The 17,369-nt window shown below is 45.7% G+C and overlaps 1 protein-coding gene across 6 annotated transcripts in view; it reads left to right on the plus strand.

Moving 5' to 3' along the window:
• The window catches only part of LOC105451722 (ankyrin repeat domain-containing protein SOWAHB), a 101,089-nt gene that overhangs the window by 70,029 nt on the left and 13,691 nt on the right, over positions 1–17,369 (plus strand). For 4 of the 6 annotated variants that reach the window (XR_974618.1, XM_011692346.1, XM_011692345.1 and 1 more), the window contains one exon: positions 17,163–17,167. The exons of the other annotated variants lie outside the window; for them this stretch is intronic. Coding sequence is in view for 3 of the 4 variants with exons in the window: in XM_011692346.1 (XP_011690648.1) it covers positions 17,163–17,167 (5 nt within the window). In the remaining variant the exon portion in view is untranslated. The remainder of the gene's footprint in view (positions 1–17,162; positions 17,168–17,369) is intronic. 6 annotated transcript variants of the gene reach the window in all.

Here is a 17,369-nt window from a genome sequence, read left to right on the forward strand (position 1 = left end):
ATATTATGTGATAGCATAGAATGTCATGTACAATATATGTGAAAAATGTAGGAAGGAACAATGCGCAGAGACGAGAAATCTTCTAGTCGAGTATATGGCGAAGACTTTTTCGGAATATCGCGCGCTCTTTTTCATTTTCTCTCTCTCTCTCTCTCTCTCTCTCTTCCTCTCTATCTTTACGCTGGATAATTCCGTATCATCATCGAAATTGCCCTCGATCGTCGTCGTCCTCCTCGTCCGCGGCTTGATTGAGAGTAGTCGAGGATCGTTTGCCACCGCACCTGATCCAATCGTCCATTCGATAATTGGCGTCGGTAATGAGACGCAGGATTACCTGCTCAGGTCGTTCAGGCAAATTTTTGCGGTGAAAAAAAAAGAGACGGTAAGAGGAATGGTGCGCCGTTTCTCTCAAAGAGAATAAAACGACGAGCGATATTGCCCGAAATTGTTCGGGCGAAGACAGAGAGAGTTTGCGAAACACTTGCGCCCGATTCGTGCTCGATTCATGTGAAGTACTGCTGTCTAGAAATGAAGATAAATGCGAAGTGATGTTCAGGGCGTGTAACGATTATCACGCGATTATTTATCGATCGCTGCTGACGTCGACGGATACAAATTCGATGAAGTCTTCGGTGCCTTAATAAGGAAGTGCAGAGACTTGTCGATATATTATACTTCAAACACTTCTTACGAGATACCATCTTAACGGGGAAAAATATGCACCGTTTTGCATTTTTGACGTTATTACAGTTATATCGGCTACGATATTATGGAAATCGAGCTGATTATAATCAATATTTTGTTGATACTTAATTTTAATGGAATATTTTAATACAAATTTTTTTCCTGTATGCGTGTGGGCTTGTGTCAAGACCCATTAACTTCAATTGCGATATTGCTGTAAGTCAAAGTGTCGCGTTACAGCGATGAAAGAAAAATGCGTAAAACGCTAATGAAATAAAAGAGATAAAGTATCTTTCCTCTGACGTACTGAAGAAATCGATAAAATTTAAATATCCCTGTCATTAACAGTCGGTTTAGCTCCCGTGTTCCGCGCGGTTGACAAGTTGTAAAGATCATTCAGAGTTCCGTGCTCGATTTTATGCGTCGATCGTTAAGTGAGATCGTCGTCCTCGCGGACGTATATCGCGACGACGTGAATGACGTGAAATGAAATTAAACGGGCCCGATCGCTCCGATTTTGGCGCCGAACGCTGTGAAACGCGATTACGACGCCACGATCTCGGATCGCGGCGCGATACAGATCTGGCGAAATATTATGTAAATAGAGGCGTGCGTTAAAACGCGCGCGATCTAGAGCCCGCCTCTCCTGCCTACCTGCCCTCGCTTGCCTGCCCGGCAGGAGATACCGGGCGGATATAAAAGGAGCATAAAGTAACATTTAGCGCGCGCGCGCTTAAGCGAAATTGCTATAATCCCTGGTCGAGGCGGGCAAAAGCGGGAAAAAGAAACGCAGCGGACGAAGGGGTACTCGGCGAGAGAGAGCGAGGAAGGGAAGAGGAGGGAGGGGGAGGGAGCGAGAGGGCATTAACATACCGATTTACATAATGCGTATAATTCGAGCAATTATGAAGGGAAATATACACAATTTAATATAATGGCGGATGTTTAGGGCCGGCGCCATATCTACCGCGGCAGATCTCTACGGGTGTGCGACTAGAGAGAGAACGCGAGAGAGAAACCCCTCTCGCATTGCTTATGCGTATGCGTAGACGCGCGGTGCATTTGCGAGAAAGGAAGACGGGTAAACACTCTATCGATTGTTCGAAACACGTTACGCGAGTGCGTGTCGCGCGTATAATCGCAGACGGATCGTGATCGGGCGCGATGAATTGAGCGCGATCTAAAGTGCCGCGTATATCCTAGCCGACAAACAAGATTGTCATGTTGTATCTTTACGACTGTCACTATATTATACGAAATGTAACGGTGACGAAGACACCGCGTGGGAGACCGCGATGTTATCCGCGGACGGGCAGGAAGCGCGATGAGTGCAATAAGACGATATTTCGAAATTACAGAATGCGTTTCGACGATAATAGGCCGCGCAGTGGTAGACGCGTGCAGTATACCGTATTTACATGCTACATCTAACATTGTTATCTCGATCCTTACACCGGCGTTATAATTGCTCGTGCGTTCGACTTTGAATAATGGCATCATAAAAAGCAAATTTCCTCCGCTTCGCCACGCTTGCCGTGTCCCTCTTACGAAGCGATAACGCGTCGTTTTTTCTTTACAGTGAAATTTCGATTATATGGCTGCAGATTGGAAAAGATCTCGGTATATTCATTAGAGTTTGCAGGGTCACAAATCTTAAAGCGATAAGAATCTGTTTAATTCTATAATCGACACGATTTAATGCTTTCGATAAGAGGTCCGCGAAATGAAAAATGGCATATGCATATTAATCGTAAAAATATTCTAAAAAGTTTGACGGATGAATCGCCACTCTTCAACTTTGGAGACGTCTGAAAGGTTAGCCCCTAATGACGAAGCACCTTCACGCCTACCTTTTACTAGACAGACATTGATTGATACAACCGGCATTTCTAACATATTTTAATTTGTGTTTTCACACGACGAACATGAATTTTCCCGTGGTGGCTGGCACGTATCTCGTTCGAGCTGCCAGACACTAATGCCGTAATTATGACGAAAATATTGTGCGAGATAAACGTATCTTTACGCTCCTAATGAATAAAAATGTAAAAGATAACGTAACGCTTGATGTAGCTACTTTTTAACGAAGTGCATAATGACTGCGCAGATTTCCTGCTCATGCTTTACGCTCCTTAACGCGTTTAACTAAACATACATATCAATAAAACATATATTTTACTTTTATTATATATGTTTTTAGTACTTCAGATTGATTTAATTTTATACATCTTTTACATTCGTCTTAATAAGGAGGATCTACCGGTGTGTAAAATATTACAATTTACAATTAATTGGATATTATCCCATGGATTGGAGAACACAACTTTTTCAGCGCAAAGGTACTGTAGATATTATTATCAATATTCCATCTGTTTTTATTACACCGCTCGTGTTATTGCAATAATAGGAAGATCACGATGAGGCAGAAATGGAGTGGAGATATTTCCAGAATTCCACGTGAAATGTGTGTGTTCCCTGAAAGCGGATAACGGTGCGCGGATAACTAACGAGACGGGCCACGTTTATCAGTTGTACAGTACGCGGCGGGCGTACGCGGTCTCATTCCAATTAGCGTTACAGGCTGAGCTAATTGCTCGATATAAATCGCCGCGACTTAAAAAGTTTGAATAATTAGGCGGGGCCGCAGGTGCTCGGGTTCGGCTTTATATATATATATATATATATATACGCGTTTGAACATTTAGCGCAGTTCTAATGACGTGCGCGCGTTCCTCTCCTTATTATCGCTGGCAGTTAATAAGAAGGAAGGATGATACGTGTTGCTTTTTATATACGCGTCGAGAACTCGATCCGCTACGTTACGCTCGCCGCTGATAGAGCCCATTAGCGTTCACGAATCGTACGATGATCCGCGTCATCGGCGTATAAACATCCGAAACCAAGAAAGGATCAATTACTTCCGCGATTCGATTTTTTTTAATGCAGGGCATAGCACATGATAATCGCCGCTATCGAAATGGATGCTACTTTGATCAATACGCAGTTATTCTTTTCTTTATATAATATCATTCCCGTTAAGGGTCCATTTTACCTTGCGGCTCGAAAAAGCAGGCGATCTTTGGGAATTTTTTCGGGAAGAGTGATCAAGCTCACATACTTTATTGTTTTTACATTTTATTTGTTGTACTTTTCTCTTTAATTTTTTAAAATTTAATTTGTAATTTTTTGAAGTCAATTTGTTGACTGTAAGTCTATGCAAAGTTCCGGTGAAGAAGCCTTTTCGACTTGAACATATGGTGCCATGGTGAAAGTACTGCAGGTCGCGCACCAGTCATCTAAAACAGTTAAACCAATTTTCCTGTTCAAAAAGAATGTCTCTATGGAATATACTACGATAATTGATCTTGCATAAAAATTAACAAAATGGCGGTCATTTGAAAAAAAAGTTTGATTTTTGGCCTTAAATTTTGCTCTTATTTTTGCGAGAAAAAAAAGTATTGATATTGATATAATCGTATAGTCTAATTCTAGACTACGATTATATATATATATATATAATCAAAATCGTATATATATATATATATATATATACGATGATATATAGAGACATTCTTTTTGAACAGGAAAATCGTTGGTTTAACAGTTTCAGATGACTGATGCGATGATAGTACCTATACAGTACTTCTCCCATGGCGCCATGTTCAAGTCGGAAAAGCCTCTTCACCGGAACTTTGCATAGACTTACAGTCAACAAATTGACTTTAAAACATTACAAATTAAAGAGAAAAGTACAAATAAATTGTAAAAACAATGAAGTGTGATCTTCAATCTTCATCACATTTCTTTCTTTTTCGAGCCACAAGGTAGAATGGACCCTTAATTTATTAGAATACTCAAAAGCTACTCGATGTTTACCAAAGCCGACGTATGTCGAGCCGACGTGGCATTGTATAATATTTAATTCGCTCGTGTCGACTGGCGAATCAGAATGATCAAGGAAACAGTGGCAATCGGAATGGAGAGGCTCGAGGGGGCGAAGGAAACTCACTGACTGACTGACTGACTAAAGGAGAACGAGGAAGAGAAAGAAGTCCGCTCGACTCGCGCGTATCTTAAAATCTATCTGAATAATAACGTGTACGACAACATGTCAAATTATACAGAACCGCGACGCACGCAGACCCCTGAAACTCACACACTCGTGAGCGACCGCATGCGTGCGTGCGTGCGTGCATGCGTGCGTGCTCGCGTGCGTGCGTGTCGCGCTTTCGCTCCCATGTCGGCATCGGTGGACAGGAGGGAGCTCCGGGGGTGGTACGAGGGCGACATGTGTTTCGCGGTGGCGGTGACTCTCTACAGCAGTTTTATAATTGCCCGACTCGTTGGATATCGTGCCCGCTCGTTGGACGAGATTCGCGAAACACCGTTGCGTTTCCACCAACGGGAATCGAGTCGATCTTAACCCCGCAATCCGCCCTTCCTCCTCAATTATTGCCTTCCTGCGCCAGGGCCGCCGCTTGCTTGCAAAAAATGTACATACTCTGGCGCTTCTCGACTCTTCTATACATACTGCAAGATATTTTGTTACAATTATCATATATAGAAGAGGAAGAAACTGATTTCAATGAAATATGAATATCGTGTCCCAGAACGGAAAGCTTCTGGAGCTCTTCTCGTTTGTCCGAAAGATTGTTTCTGCAGTCTTGAGAAATGCAAAGTATCTTAAAGGTATAATCCGCAAAAATATATTTTCTGTAAAATCAAAAATGAAGCGCCATTTGATGGAAACCAGAGCTCTTCTAAATAAGCCACCGACGCTTCTTGTCTGCAGTACTTGCAAGTTGCAGAGCGTCGCGGCAGTCCTTTCTTGCTGGAAGGGTACGAACCGTTCTTGCCTCGCGACTTAGCCGACCCTGCGCACTTTCCACCATCTCGTCACGGAGTTACCGGTGACAATTAAATCACAGCTCCCGCTTGATCATGACGGATCGCCGGCGTAGCCTCGCGCGCGTCGTTGCACGCTTCCGACCGCTACTTTGCCTTGGAAATCTCCTCGAGTTTTCCTCGCAGATATCGCGATCCTTGTTTCGACGGCCTGCACGCGGAGCTTAAGCCCTTAAGCCCTATTCAAACGATACGGTATTCAAAAGCCAATTGCACAAGATGTAACACCAGTGTGAGATTAGCGGCGACAATATGCTCGAAATGTCGTGCGGCAAGTGGTATCAACTTTACAAGAGATACGATTTTTGGGAATGATGTTGATGCACACCGAGCGCGAGAAATCCTGTTGTTCGGATAAGCCTTTACCGCGTCGCGACATTATACCGTATCGCTGGCCATCGCCAGCACACGATCGTCGGCGTGATCGCGAACCAACGGCGTGATTGCTGCCTGTCAACAATCGTCGACGTATATACCGGCGATAATTCGTCTCCACAATCGCCGCGCCGGTCCGCCGCAACGCGGTAATGACAACGATGATGGATCTGCGGCGCGACGCTGAACTTTGTTTGCTCGGGGGGGGCCACGCGACGTATATGCAAATCGTGCTTGCGCGCTTGTGCTATATAAATAAGGTCTTAATTAATACTAACGAGGCTGACGCGCAGATACGTGTGTAACTATCGTCTTTTCTGTTTCACGCTTCGTGCCTGCCTGCCATACATCCCGGATGGACGGATATATGCATACTCATCGTGGATCACCGCAGTATGTAAGTACGATGTTTTATTAATATTGTTACGATCATTTATCATGTACGAGGAAGTCACGTGCGTGGCAGTCAATTCAGAGGACAATCGAATTAGAAAAGATTAACGGCAGTTTCAGCGCTTGAGTACGGATAGTGATTTATCATCGGAAATCAGAAAGTCTAATTTAAAATTTTCTGCTATTGTACGCACAAATTCGAACTCCGCGTATTTAGCGTAAAAAATAGCGGGATTGACCGCCGACATTATTCCGAGAAAGTATGCGTTCACCCTTTTACCAGCTTTCGCGCAAATCATCTCGTGGCCGCGCCGAGAAATCTGCGACGGGCACTCGTTCTCTCAATTATCGGTTATCGTCAATCGAAATTACTTTATCGATCTAAAGCGTTGCTTTATTAGCCTCGCCAGCCTCGCCAGCACGGCGGCTTTCGATTACTCGGCAATGTCGGCTTGTCTGATGTTGATGCTGCTCTCATTATATGGAATATGAGCCCGTGCTAGAGCTCTCCTCTCAGTGGCCCTTCAACGCCGCCTATATCTTTTCACCTTCTATCAGCCATCTGTATCGGTACGTGATCAACTACACGTAGAATCTATTTACGTGAACTTCCACTCGAATTGATTTTCGATATCGTTACATTGATATCTCAAGTAAACTTGGAAAAAATAACTTTTCGACAAAAATGGATAAATTTTTGTACTCTTAGAGAAAAGCATTGCGCTATTTTTCTTTTTATTTTTCCACTCGCCACACGTTCGGGGCACAATATAATTATATCTCTTGTCTAATAGAACGCAAGGTACCGCGGTTGACTATAGTATGATATGACTGTGGTTTGAACCGCGGCGGAAGAAAGGCAGGAGGGGAAGGTAATCAGGTATATATATGGCGGAACGCCATGGAGAGGACTCGCACGGGGTCCACGGGCACCCATGGACCGTGGACTCTGCGGCCTGCGGTACTGGCCGAGTACGTCGGGGCTTGGGGTTAATACAGTGGCCGGTGATGCACGACCGACGCAGCGCTGCGGGCAGAGCGGCTGACCGCACGCCAGCTGCCCAATGCCGGTCCGACCTGCCCGCAAAAATCTGTAGCTGACCCTTGTGCTCGCGCGCGGAGAGTTGTTGCGCGCTGCCTCCTCTTCCCTGGAGCGGCACCCTCCGTGTCGTGTTGCGTCCTCTCGCAACTCGGGAATATTACTCTTGTACGCGGCTATATCGGCTCGCTCGGTCTATCACTTAATACCCGTACAGGGTGTTTCTGGCAGCAAATTGCTGCCACGCGAAATGTCCAAGAACATCGCGCTCCAAACTAAATGGAAAGTTCTGGAGTAAACGTGGACGCTCGTCTGAGAAAATGTCATTTCAATTGAGTAAATCAACATTAAAACGAAAGAAAAAGAATTAAAAGACGTTCCATTTTAATGTTTTCAATACTGAGAATATTTGGATAAAATATATTTGACAAAATATTTATAATAGTATACTGCAAATTAATAAATCTTGATTAGACACTATTCAAGAGGTCGAGAATTTCTGCAATCTCTGAAAATAATAAATAGTTCGTTAATGTCGTTTTTAATGTCCGCTTTATGGAATTATTATTTTTATAATTGAACAATACTACATAATTCTACAATACGATCAGAAAAATCATCTGGGAATTTTAAAACATAAAACGTTTCATCACTTCCGCTTGACGAATGTTTTTTTTTAATATAAACTCGAAATATCCGTAAAATTTTACTTGGTCACTACGAAAGAGAGGAAGGTATCGTTAAATTACATATAAAATTTTATTAAGTCCCATGCCCCTTCGCGTACATGAAAGCACGGTGCACGATAATGGGGATGGCTGCAACAACGGGTGATATTGGAATTTCACGCACGCCTGCACGGCAGCAGAGGTAATTGCGTTAAACGGCGCGGACGCGTATGCGACTCCTGGTGCCTATTTCTGTGTCAGCTCGTACGCCCCGCGTCGCGTAAGTAATGGGATTCTCATCGCGCCTCTCGCCTTGGTAACAACGACAAAGGAAAAATGGCGTGGCCGATCCCTCCTATTATGCGTCATCATTGTCAACCATACGTCGCCATCGATGCGCCGTCGTTATCACCGTCGTCATCTCGATCGTCGACAGAAAACCGAACGCCCGCCGACTAACAACGCACTCGCGTGACTCACGCGCGCCATATTAATGCGACGAATTCTGGAGTTCCGGCGGGAACGCTTCGCTTTCCAGAGGGATTCGACTTTCGATTCTCCTTCGTACGCTTCCTCTCCCTTTTCCCCGCGTCCCTTATTACAAATCGGTTCCTTTACATTCACGCGTCGATCACGTTAGCGACTCTGCCCTCCCAAGTTGTGTTTCCAAAAAGCGACAAGCGTGCAGTACGTGAATGCTAATGGTTCCTGACTTTCGTCTTCCGTTAACCTAACGAAGAATATCAGGGTGTCATATAAAATGTGCGATTTTGTTGAAATTTTTCTCGATATCACCATCATCTGAGCATGATCTTTCAACTTATAATCATTTATAACAATAATATGTATTTCATAAAGTATGAAAAACTTGTAGACAGCGATTTCGTCGAAACTGTTGTTAATATATATCTTGAATTCTGTGAATTGTTTTTCATGGGTAAAGATTTATTCAATCTACCTTCTCATTTTAATATTGATATCGCTATATCATGGTTGATCTCGATATCTTAGGATGTATTTTCGACCCTCCCGTCGGATCGTCTCCGCGCAATCCCGAAAACGAATATTCTATTTTCGAGAAGACGCAGATTACGTATAGATGTTAATATGCAATCGCGTACGATAATACCTATATGTATAAAGCGGTTCGCGTGGGAAAGATTCTCATTCAAACGCAATGCGCTTCCTATGTACCTCGATCGAACCCGAGGGCCCGGACGTATCGCAGTAATTTAATTGATGCGCGCTGAAATTGCCGCAAAAAAGTTCATCTCTTCCTTTAATGCTCCCTTTCCTTTCCCAGCCAAACACCAGAGCGAACGTTTACGCTTCCCACACTTTACGTGAACGCATACTGATTCGCTCGTAATTAATAACGCATCATCTGCAAGAAGAGCTTCGGCACTTCGTACGCGATTTGCTGTATCGATCTTTTATCTCTCGGACAATTATTACAAATAAAACGGCGGAGATCGCTTTGCGAAAGGATTCAACGTTGCGACCTACTAAATCTCCGTGGCTAAATTTCGTAAATTGTTCAGTAAGGGACTATTTCGGAGCACGGCGCCGCGAACAATCCGAACAGTCGTCGAAGGAACTGATCCTGTAACTTCCACAAAAGCGTAACGGAGGGAAAGTTTGTCGGTCGTTACGTCTCAAAGGGGACTGGCACGAGCGAGTCGCGCAATCGGATTAGCATCGCCACACGACCAAGTATCGTCTCGTCTCGTGTCTCGTCTCGTCTCGCCGTACTTCTCGGACTGCTTCGTCCGCGGCGAATCCATTTCTCGGCAGGTAAAATCGGTGCCTATTTACGGTTGAAGAAGCCACTTGAGTGTCATTTAAAATGATTATCAAGGCTATTCTATTGTTGGCTTTCCGGTAATACCCTATTGTAGTTGTGGTACGGCGCCACCGTTGTTTTTTCAGATCCCGGATATATGTAAAATGTTTTACGAGCTACTTCTCGACATTAGTTTTACGCATTTTTTGCCGCATTATTTGGCTGGCCAACCGGTTGGAAAGCTCCTTCTTTTTGAATGCATTGGTGTACTAATCTGCTTTCGGTAACGACGAAATCTTAGCTTGTCATGAGGAAACGGCCGGCGTCTTCCTCCGCGTCTTCCGTGACCGAAATCCAATTTGCATGCAACGCAGGTAGAATGGACAAGGTAATTGGTACACTGTGAGGGATTACAGGTCCACGCCAAGACAATGGATATATGCATCTAACTCGACATTGATATTGATATAGTATGCGCAAGAATTTCAATCAAACACGCACATTGATGAATATTAGATTACATACTGCCAAAAGTTCTAAGAATTTTACTAAATAAGATTTTAAAGTTATAAATTACAGACAATCTTCAATTATAATTTAATTCTTATTTAAGGAAATATTTTATGATTTGCGATCTTTTTAAATATTTCCTCTGAAACTGGAAAATTATTAATATATATGAAATTTAAACAGTAAAAGTATAGTGAATCCCCTTTAAAACATGACTGGCAAAGTTTCCGCTCCCAGAAACAGAAATAAACTTAGACATTTGAATGTAACACGGCGTACAGAAGAAATTCTCCGGAGACTCGCGTCGTGACAGTAACTTTCTAAAGATTGATTGAGTCGAAGCGGATCATTTGGAGCGTTCCTAAGTAGAAGCGTCCCCCGCGATTATAGTGCAGGAAGAAGAAGAGATAGAAGGAAGAGAGGAAAAGGAAGAAGAAGAAGAAGAAGAAAAGAAGCATGAAGAAGAAAAGGAAGAAACAGTTGGAGGGAAGGAGGAAGGAGGAAAGGCCGAAAAGAAGAGGAAGGGCGCTCACATAAATACGTACGCAACGCAAACAAAAACCCACAAAGGACCGCGCTCATGGCAGATACGATCTTGCGGCATGCAGATACGAGCATACTAATCTCTCGGAGTGGTCTCTCCGAAGAGGAAACGGCGTTCTTTTGTTGTATATCCATCTATGAAATATATTGGTGTCTACCTACACATCCGGGACACGAAGGAATGATTCGATATGATTACGAGAATTTACGAGGATTTCTCGCAACACTGGAGGATCGTAGTGATCGCAAACAATACTATAAAGCAAAAAGATGAGAAAAGATTTAGAAAAGTGTATGCAAAAATGGGGAAAACAAAATTTATCATTCCTGATTGATTGCATTGGCTTATATAGCGGTGTAAAAAAGATCATCGATAAATAACACATCGTGCAATTATCTGATTGCACAATTCCTTCAGACGTTCCATTATTGTGCAATTGAGAGGTGCTCTACTGCAAATTTCAATGTCCGTGGTCTGATGTATGTACAGTACGCAAGCGGGCCCCTCCTCCGTCAGATTCGCGCGGCGGCAGGCGGCAGTTTCAATTTCGAGACGCCAATCCAATCATGTAAATCAAGGATGGCATTATTAGCAGCGGCAATCGAACTCGGCTAGACCCTATAGTAGTAGCGACAGAGAGCGATAGAGGCTACCGAGTCTGAGTCGAAGGTGGAAGGGCTCTCCGGCAGGGCTCCCCGGATCCCGAACGAAGGGAGCAGCGACGTCTAACTAATCCCGGGTTTACCTAATCGCCTACTCCCTTCGTCCCAAACGCGGTTCGGCAATTCCGCTCGTTCGCAAAGCGGCTTACCCTTTCACCCCTTCCTCCGCTCTCTTGCCGGAGCAGCCGAGAGAGCTTCTACATCTATCGGCGGATTGTTCGCGATCGATCCAGAATCGATTTTCTCAGTTCGTCGATTGCGATAGGAGAGCTCTCGAGTGGCGGAGTAGCTGGAGAATCAGCGGAAATTTATTTTTCGGAAATGTGTAAATTATTTTATAGTTATTTAAGAGCTTGCAGATCTTAATAGATCTGAGAAAATAATGACAAAATATTTATGCACTTGAGCTTCCAATCTAAACTTTCAGTAGGATGAGCCTTGCAGCCCTGTGTGACATTTTTTTTTAAATTCGTGTACCTCCTACCGGAGAAACTGATAGTAAGCGTGGGGGTAAGCGCCTATGCAAAATATAATCGACACACGACCGATAATTCCTGACAGCGAATGGGGGGAGGGGAACAGGATGGGATACGATCGAACGAAAGCGTAAGCCGCGTAATCCCCCGTGAAATACCGTGTTGGATCGAGACGACCGAGAACTTTGCCGTACGCCCGAGGACATCGGGGGGACATCGATTATTCGCGGGAAACCGCCCCCGTTAATCGTTTAAACTCCGCTGCAGGTGGATATATGCATGAAGCGTCCGTGCCCGCGGCGAATACCCCTGAATCTCGTGATTCACGAAACCACGAGGGGATCCCGGAGGTTCGTTGAATATCGATATTCGCGGGCGCCGTAAGAGTTCGGCATTGTCGATACCAAAGCGTCGATGAGCGACTACATGCATTTTGTCGACGACAAGCCTGACTCGCGTCGAGGCTTAGGAAAGCGTTCTCATCGCGAGCGGAAATTTCGAATAATACTGCAAGCGTTGATAATCGCGTGGCTGCGGTAAATAATCGATCAATTACGAATTTAGTTTCTAAATATACAGATACTCTTTTTTTGTTGCGGATACAATGACGGTTTTGCTTTAATACTAAGATTTCTCGGGAGTTGGGACATCCCGGAGCTGTGGAAACGGGTCATCTTTTGTTCACGACATCGTACTTCCTTTACCCAGACTCCCAATAGAATATATAAATTCACGGCGTCCGGTCTCTCACGGTCACACGTGTAAGACGCGGACGTTCGATCGGCTAGGCGAACGGCTAGCGAAATTGTTGACTACCGATGCTCATCGGACCAAATCAACGTTCACGAGGTAATGGACGTGGCTGATGGCAATGTCTTGTCGCGTCGCGGCTCGTCGACGCCACCTGCGACAGCGGGAAAACTCGCAGGGGCACACTTTGCGCAGATTTACGTGGTAATTCTACTCATCGTCTTTAAATACCCGACGTTTAATCTTCTAAAGCGGAATACGTACAAAAGGCGTACCGCTCGCTTTCCCTCGGCTGCGAAGTTGCTTACTCGCTCTTTTTTTCTTCTTTTCTGAGCTCTGACACGAACGATTGAGCGCCGCTATTAAAAATTTCATTAAGCAGACACACTATACGCTGCGGACTCGTTAAGAATGAGTCTGGAATTAGACGAATGATACGGTCATTCTCGTGTTTATTGCGCTTTAATTGCGCTTGCACATCATCGTAGGTGTGTAGTATAACGCAAAACCGCGTTTGCAGAAAAATTAATATTCAAAGGAGATATCGCAAGGTGGTAATCTGCGAGAGAATTAAAGGCTCGGTAGCCGGGATAGAGATCTTCGTGCAGTCACAGCTCGTTTGAGCGAGTACCTCAAGTGATTTCAGTTACACCTCGTTTGCGCGATCCACCGGCGGCTCTTATTATTTCCTCCCGAACGAGGAAGCGGGTTTTTTCAATTGTACCGCCGTACAGATGGATCGCAATTGCGGGCGCCTGATGGCGACGGATAACATTGTGCGATCGTCAATCCGTGGTACTGTACAGGATCTGTGATAATAAGTCGGCTAGTTGTACGAAGAGTCTACATAATTATGAATGTTTCACAACTGAAACACATGCGATATTTAGGATACAACATCCCCTCAATCAAACACGATTCAACGTAATACAATCGCGATACGATACAGTTTGAATCGTTAATTGAATCGTACCAAACTGGAAATAGCCAATGCTATAATTTAGGAAAAATTTGGTCGCTAATTTAACACGTCCTTCTTCTTTATTCGCGCCGTGACTCCTTCCCGAAAATAACACGCGAAGCTTCGGAAATATACGCGTAAATTTACTTTCTAATAGATCTTCCACTCGGACGCCTTTGGCTCCTGGGGTCGTGTTTACCCGGCGTGGAGGTGGAATTACGAGCGAAAAGAACGGGAGATAGCGAATAAATCACGAACCACAGCTCTTCCACGTTATGCTAATGACACCTCCTGCATCCTGTGTATCCTTCGCGCAAGACGCGAAAGTTCACGCCGGCACGCCACGCGGCGTCGTTTTTCTTTTTACGGGACTCTGAGTAACACACCTCCTTGACGCAATTGCAGGAAATAAAACACTCCCCCTCGACATTTCTCTACGTTCAACGCGGCGCAAATCTTTATCGCAGCGTCGGCTGAATCGGAAGTAACTTGGTAACAAAAGATTATTCGGCATCTTGAATATTGAGTCAGACGAAAAACATTTTCTTGTACGGCGGTGAATAACAACACGTTGAGATACTTCAGAATTGAAAAGAAGAACCTTTCTTTCAGTTTAACTATTTACTCAGCGTCGTGTCATCGACTCGTCGTGTTATCTCCCTGCTATCTATCCGACGTTGCTCATCAAAGTCTTTATGCATGATCGTCATCGCGGGCGTATTCATGGCGTACGAAGATTTCCGCTCGTCACACCGCGGTGCGTCGCGCGCGATCACGAATTCATGACTAATGCCGGCAATCGGGCAGCCCGACCCGATGTGCACGTCGGGCACGAGTAAAAGCAACAGGACTGATCAACAGGCGAAGACACGCGCCATCGAGCACGCGCCGATAGATCTGACATCTCGACGCCCGACGCCCGACGCCATACACGTGACCGGAGGCTCGTTACCCGGCCATCCTCCTTGCCTCCTTTCACCTCCGGTTATCCTACCTCCTCCACCATCACCCTGTGGTCTCTTCCCGTCGGAAGACACGCGCCCGACGTCTCCCCCCATTTCCCAGAATCGACCTTCGGAAGATCGAATCGCGCCACGCCGCTGAATCCGGACGGCCCACCGCGAGCGTTCATGAGAGTTTCGTGAATCGGTCGATCCGGATCGGCTCTCTCTCTCTCTCTCTCTCTCTCTCTCTCTCTCTCTCTCTCGTTCTCTTTCCTCCGGCAAATTTACTATGCCAAGATAGATGACAGAGTTAAGGAACGCGGGTCGAGATGGTGAAGGCTGTTAATGCTCGTAACCCTCATGTCCACGCGATTATCTGCGGTAGAACGATCGATGAGTCGAGGTGTCTAACTCTCTAAACGGACCTAATTGCTATATCTTCGACACTCACTTCAAGTATTAAGAAATAAACGACGTACTATAGTAATAATAATATAAATTTAATAAATTTCATATTTAATTGCAACATGTTATCAACGTAATAATGATCGAGCCAATTAACACGAGCTCGGATTCAAAGGCCGCAGCCTTATTAACACTCGCCACGAATACCGGTGAGGAACGAGTGTCAGATTCCGGGTGAGATGCTGCATCTCGAAATCCTATCTTAATAACAAAATCGCGCCGTCGCTCCCAGCGGGCGACCCCGCGGCTCGGCTCGGTCGGGCTCGGCTCGGTGCGGCGAGAAGGGAAAAATTTGGGCCAGGGAAGCGCGCTTAAAGAGGACTCGCATACCAGGCGGCGCGGCGGCGGCGACGAGAGAGGGTCCCACGGGAAAAGAGAGATCAGAGAGACTGGAGAAGAGGAGATGAGAAGGGAAGACCCAGCCGCGACGCCGCCGTGCCACGACGGCCACTAAATATTGTGTTCGCGCAGAGAATACAGCTCTCGGGACACGTGTAAGCGGGGGACCGCGGGATTCCGTATGAGCAGATCGGCCCGCCGATTATACGCTAATTCAACGCAAATTCCTTCCCGGAGATATCTGTATCGCTCGCATACATCAGCGGAGACCGCGGTAGCTCCTGCCGTTGCTGCCGCTGCCATTGCTGTTCTCGCTCCTGCTCTCGCTGCCGTTGATGTTGCTGCAGCGGCCGCTGCGGCTGCTGCTGCTGCTGCTTTTGCTGCTGCTGTTGCTTCTCCTGTTCCTCCTCGATCCCCGGAACCGCCCGCGGTCCTCCACGCAGGCTTAATCAGTATCCACGGGAAGACAACTATATAGCCGTAGTTTATACGTAGTTTCGCGCACATGTGGCGTGCATACGTCGTCACGGGAACATTGGATCCCACGGAAGGAGGACCGATGAAAGTTGGGAAGGAACTCCCGTTGTTGGTTAGAAAGAGAGCATCTTGAATAATCAGGGCGATTCTGGCAGCTTTCTTGCTGTGATGGAGTTTATTTCTGGACGCGCGACGTGCGTGACGAAACTTCATTGCATTGAAGAAAAAAAATTATGTATCATAGAAGCTTAGTAATTTTAATGAAGGCCGCTCTGTTTGCATTATACCGAGTTGCGAACAATATAGCGACATTGTTAAGCATTATACATCGCGCAGCTCCGACTGCTGTAACCGTCACGGTTGATGGTCATCTCACATCTCGTCTGTAATCGCGTTAGCGCTACGACGCGGTTACAGCCGCGCATTAATTAAGACTCTAATTAGTACGAAAATTAAATACACATGTATGTCAACCAACAATTGATACCGAAGTGAAAGAGGGAAAGAGAGAGGAAATAGAAATTCTAAATGCATCATGTAAGTCGCGGACCACTTTTCCATCGAACCATTTGATGCGTCGCGTTTTTCAAAGAAGACTAACATGTAATAGCTGTGAGGAAAGCACGGTCGATCTTGGCGGTACTTGGACCGCATGCTTTCTCACGCGCGCGCGGTTTACGCCCGGATCGTTCTGAAGAAAGTTACGCCGCGCCGCGCCGCACCGGCGGGAAAAGAAGCAGGCTACCGTATATCCGCGGTATGCACCTATTCCCCCTTTCCCCCCTTCCCCCCGAAGGTCCGGGGCAGAGGGCCGAAGATATATCACGTTGTCGGCCGACATACCATTCTTTTGCGGCGTGGCGCGCGGCCGACACCGCGCGGCAGCAGCATTCACAAATTAAGGAGCGCCAAAGTCCACGGCGGCGCGGCGTAGGTATGGCGCTATCGCGCTTCATAAAACTTCGTTAGCACGAAGCCGGGGGAAGTAGACGTCCGAGCCCCGGCCACGGGTATATACCCACATAAGCGCTGATGGTCCCGCGAGACCACCGTAAAAATTCATTTTGCACCTCGGCCGTGTAATTCAGCCGGATTCTTGCATCTTCACCAGCCGGACCAGCGGAGCGTATTAGATGGGCCATGTCCGCGCACTTCGTAGTTAATGACTTCGCTCGGCCTGCCGTCGCGCTATGTGCGGTACGTTTAATAATTGTACAGCGACAGCGCGCTCTTAATTATTCGTATTATCCGTATGCGTAAATTCCGTCCTCTTTTCTGCGCTCTGCTCTTCGAACATGTAGAAAGCGTTGCTTGGGGTAAAGATTAATAATGGACTATACATAAAAAAGATTTTGATTCGTTTGGAAAATCTATATCGATCTTAGCTACGATAC

Source organism: Wasmannia auropunctata, unplaced genomic scaffold (genome assembly GCF_000956235.1).
Source record: "Wasmannia auropunctata unplaced genomic scaffold, wasmannia.A_1.0 LD336046.1, whole genome shotgun sequence".
Taxonomy (NCBI): domain Eukaryota; kingdom Metazoa; phylum Arthropoda; class Insecta; order Hymenoptera; family Formicidae; genus Wasmannia; species Wasmannia auropunctata.